This window comes from Taudactylus pleione, unplaced genomic scaffold (genome assembly GCF_031769625.1).
Source record: "Taudactylus pleione unplaced genomic scaffold, aTauple2 ptg000579l, whole genome shotgun sequence".
In the NCBI taxonomy this organism is placed as follows: Eukaryota; Metazoa; Chordata; class Amphibia; order Anura; family Myobatrachidae; genus Taudactylus; species Taudactylus pleione.
This window is the reverse complement of record NW_028284981.1, coordinates 5546570-5550906: the sequence shown is the minus strand read 5'-3', so window position 1 is coordinate 5550906 and position 4337 is coordinate 5546570. Positions and strand designations below refer to the sequence as shown.

Sequence of the window (4337 nt, the reverse complement as noted above, 5' to 3'; positions counted from 1 at the left end):
GCACGGAGGTAGAGGCGTAATGTGCGGTCTTTCAACTTGAAGACCGCACGTTAGACTTTCTCCTCAGTGCAGTCCTGCAGTGTAGGGGCTGTGCAGCCTACTGCTATAATGCACAGTTCCTGTCCATCCGTGGCCACACTCACTACCCCCCCCCCTCCCTCCCAACGCCTATGCTACCCAATGAGTTCCTGTTGGACCAATATTCTATTGCATTCCACTTATCAGTAGGTTTTATGTTACCACTATACCACCTTTGGACGTGAATATCTTATCACAGAGACATCTTCAATAACCTTACATGCCGCACGTGATACTGTACATATGCAATCTGTACATGAGTCACTGTTCTAAGGAACAGAGAGGTTTCTATAGGTTAAGTATAAAACAACTTTAAATGAAAAAAAAGTCAGAATATATAAATGTGAGTGATAATCCTGATTTTTAAATATTTTTTTTCAGACTTAGGGGTCCTTTTATCATCACTTAATGGCCCGCCACACATACGGAAGCACTAGTTTCTGCATATTTTAGGTAAAGGGCCATTCATCAGGAGCGCCAATGGGACCACCTCATATTCAGCAAACTTCGAAAGCTTAATGTTTTCAGAGTTTGCCTGCGAGGACACACGCCATCTTCAGATGGGGTTTGTTGTCGGAGTCCCGCTCCTTCCTATGGGAAGGAGTTCCGGGGATGCAAAGCGGGATCCCTCCGCCCTGCCTCCCAAAAGGTCACACATGCGCAGAATCCAGCGACGGGGGAGGTAAGTACTGTTCATCTGTAGCAGTTTTACTAATCGCGGGGACAGCTGGTTTTCGGAGCCCATCCAACACCCAATAATGAATAGACCCCTTAAATCTGTGGATTCCTCCTGAATCTTGTACTGCTCAGGTTGGGGGGGGGGGGGGAGGGAGAAGGGGAGAGAAAAGCTATTTAGAATCATGGCTGGTGTAGCAGTTAGCATTACTGCCAACAGTAATACGTTTGAATTTGATTCCCACCAAGGCCTTAACTGTGTGGAGTTTGTATGTTCTCCTTGTATTTCCTCCCACAATCCAAAAACATGGTGGCAGGTTAATTGGATTTTGACCAAAAAATTATCCCTAATGTGTATATATGTACATGTGATAAGGAATAGGGACCGATGTGAATGACCAAATATCCTCTGTAAAGCCCTGTGCTAAGTAACTATTAATAAAAAAAAAAAAAATTATATATACATACACACACACATACACACACACCGGCACACACACATACATACATATACATTCTCAAATGCACACAGGAACCGCTGTGGTTTTACTTCTGTTTAATTCGTACCAGGACAAGGAAAAGTTTAGAACAATACCCTGCATACATTACAAAGTAATTGTATCAAAAATAGCCATTTCTCCCCCTCAGTGCATGGAATATTTTGAACACAGACCTTTGGCTTTCAAGGACAAGTATAGAGGAGTAGCATTAAAAAAAAACAAGTGGAGGGTAGATGATGCAATAATGTAGAGCCATAGGCACATTTAAAAGGAGAGAGATCTATCAGATTGTCTTACTCAGTCAACGCGCTGTAAACATCTGCCTGAGGTCACCGACTACCATTAAGACTTTTTTTGTGTTTTAAAGGAATGTCTAGAAAAAGTAGAATGTACAACAATCCACCTCTTTGCCTGAAATTTGAGAAGACACCAGGAAAGTTGAAAGATAACTACACAGGGATATAGGAATAAAACTACAAGCTTGAAGCATGTAAACCATTTGTTGTAAAGCCGGCTGGTACAACACAGCCAATATATCAATTACGGTCTTTCAGTTTTCGGTAGACAAGGTGCAACAGGACCAGTAGTAACATCTCGGAAGTTCCGCTCAGTGCCACTAGGAATGGTGCCTGCGAAGAAAGGTCCGCTTCAGCTCGTTGGAACGAGAGTTGAAGAACTGCCAGGGCCAAAAGGCTATTCTGTACCCCAACCTCAATGCTGACCGTCCGACGTTGGGGAATGGGTAGTCGCAAGCAGAATGCGAGCAAGTATCCAGTCAGGAGACCCACTAGCGGTACACTAACGCCAGCTACCACTAGTATAGAGGGCACTTGGCTCAGGAGGGAGGAGCCCATCTGATAGGCCATGAACAGCCCCCCCACCATCAGTACAACACTGAAAGGCTTTATGACGAGGAGGAGCATCCGAGACACTTGGGGGAAGCGCCATTTTATCAACATCCCTGTAGAGATTGGCACAGCTATAAACAGCAAAGTGGCAAAGATTTTAAAAAACGGAATGTGGAGTGTATGGTGGACACCGAGAAAGCGCCCATAGAGGGAGGACGAGAGAGGCATCAGGCCCACAGCGGCCACTGTGGAAACCAAAGTCATGGATATGGCCAAAGTGACGTCTCCACCCAACAGGAGACTGTACAAATATCCACCACCACCGCCTGGAGAGGAACAGGTGACCACTAGCCCCAACGCTAATGGCTGGGACAGTCCAAAAAGCAGGGAGAGACAGTACGCATATATAGGCATCAAAACAAACTGTCCCACAATGCCTAGTAGGAGAGGGTAGGGACGCTTCAACAGGCTTTTCAGCACCTCAAGGTCCACCTTACATCCAAAGGCACATTTGTTAATGAAGAGGATGGGCAGTAGTCCATAGAGGAGTGGACTTTCGGAGAAATGACTCGCAGAAAATCCTGATAATTCTGGAGCGTCAGCGTTGGGGACGACATGGATAGAAAAATCATCCCGTTCTTCGATAACAGATCCTAGAAGCTTCAGTCTCAAATGAAGGGGGGCAGTGCCAGGCATCCCAGACAAGATATGTGCAAACACCTTATCTGGCAAACCCCCAGCCCGACGGCTCACGTTGAGGACCTTCAACACCGATGTGTCCAGGGATGAGACACTAAGTTCAGAAGTGCGAGGGGCAGCTCCAATGCCGACTACAATAACACCTGCCCTGTGTTCTGGAAAGTCAAACTGTAAGCTGCCGCCGTCCCCAATCTGCAGAAATCCTGGCGGTGATGTGGCGGTGGGTGAGGGTGATATGGTCCTGGAGGTAGGGGAGACAGGTGTGACTGAGATGGGAGAGGTGTTCAAAGGCTGGCCTATGCTGGGAACCAGGAGATGAGAATCGGATAGGGAGTCAGATGCTGGCTGTGGAGATGTGAGGGACAGCACAGAGCCAAGGAATGCAAATAGAGAATACTGCATCGTGCATGGCAGAAGGAATGGTCTCAGTCTTCTCTGATACAGTTCAAAAACACAAGGACTGTTTGAGGCTTTCACTTCATGTTGACATGATGCCTAGTTTATGGGACCACCTCACCCTCACTGCTTGCATCGTCTCTCTGGCTTATTGCAGAGGGTTTCTGCTGATGTCTCTCTGGCTTATTGCAGAGGATCTTTGCTGACGTCTCCCTGGTTTATTGCAGGGGTCTCTGTGATGGCTCTCTGGTTTATTGCAGGGGGTCTCTGCTGATGTCCTTCTGACTCATTGCAGGGGGTCTCTGCTGACGTCTTTCTCACTGCTCACATGGCATGTGCATTAAGTGTCCATTGCTGGGTCACGGCTGTATGCTGTCACCCGTCACCCGTGTAGCCGTTGGCAAAGTACGCTCACCCGTGTCTCCACACTTACAGGATTCTTCAGGCAACTCGGCAATCCCAGTGCAAATGGGATTATCTTCCCACCTGCAACTCTCCGGTGAGCTGTCTGTGGCTGTGATCCCTCCTTGGCTTGCACAGTCACAGTCCCTGCACCTGCACCACGCAGCTCATGATCTCTCAGCCAACAGCACCAGCGGCGGCACTGCCTGTCAGGGTCTATCCCTTCCTGGTTATCACGTGACTGGCACTGGCCGAGCCTGCAGCTGAGAGCGGTAACTTCCGCATTCCACAAGCGCGTCTGTGCGCAGTGCTCGGCGGGAGTTGTAGTTTTCGGACCTATAGTATAGTCAGGGGCAGATGTACGAAGTTCTGAAAAGTGATACATTGGAAAGTGATAAAATAACAACATATCAGCTCCTAACTGTCATTTTCAAACACAGCCTGTAACATGACAGGAGCTGAGTGGCTGGTCGGCCCCCTCACTCACTCACTCACTCACTCACTCACTCACTCGCTCACGTCATCTAAATCACTCTAGGCAGTGGCGTATCTATAATGGGTGCAGTGTTTGCGGGGCACACAGGCCCCCGGGTCCAGGGGGTCCCCGAACCGCACACACTGCACCCATTTTTTTTTTTTCAAACTTACCTGTCCGTGGTCCCGCGTCGGATCTCAGCGCTGCTCAGAACACCGGAAAATGGCCGCCGTGGCCATTTTCCCGGTGTTCTGTGCATGCGCA

General features: G+C 48.3%; 1 protein-coding gene across 1 annotated transcript; it reads right to left on the bottom strand.

Moving 5' to 3' along the window:
* Positions 1-1294: 1294 nt before the first annotated feature.
* On the bottom strand, positions 1295-3870 carry SLC10A3 (solute carrier family 10 member 3). Its single transcript, XM_088453516.1, has one exon. It carries the CDS (start codon positions 3200-3202, stop codon positions 1790-1792), a length of 1413 nt encoding a protein of 470 aa, XP_088309642.1. The 5' UTR covers positions 3203-3870; the 3' UTR covers positions 1295-1789.
* Between the last annotated feature and the right edge of the window lie 467 nt (positions 3871-4337).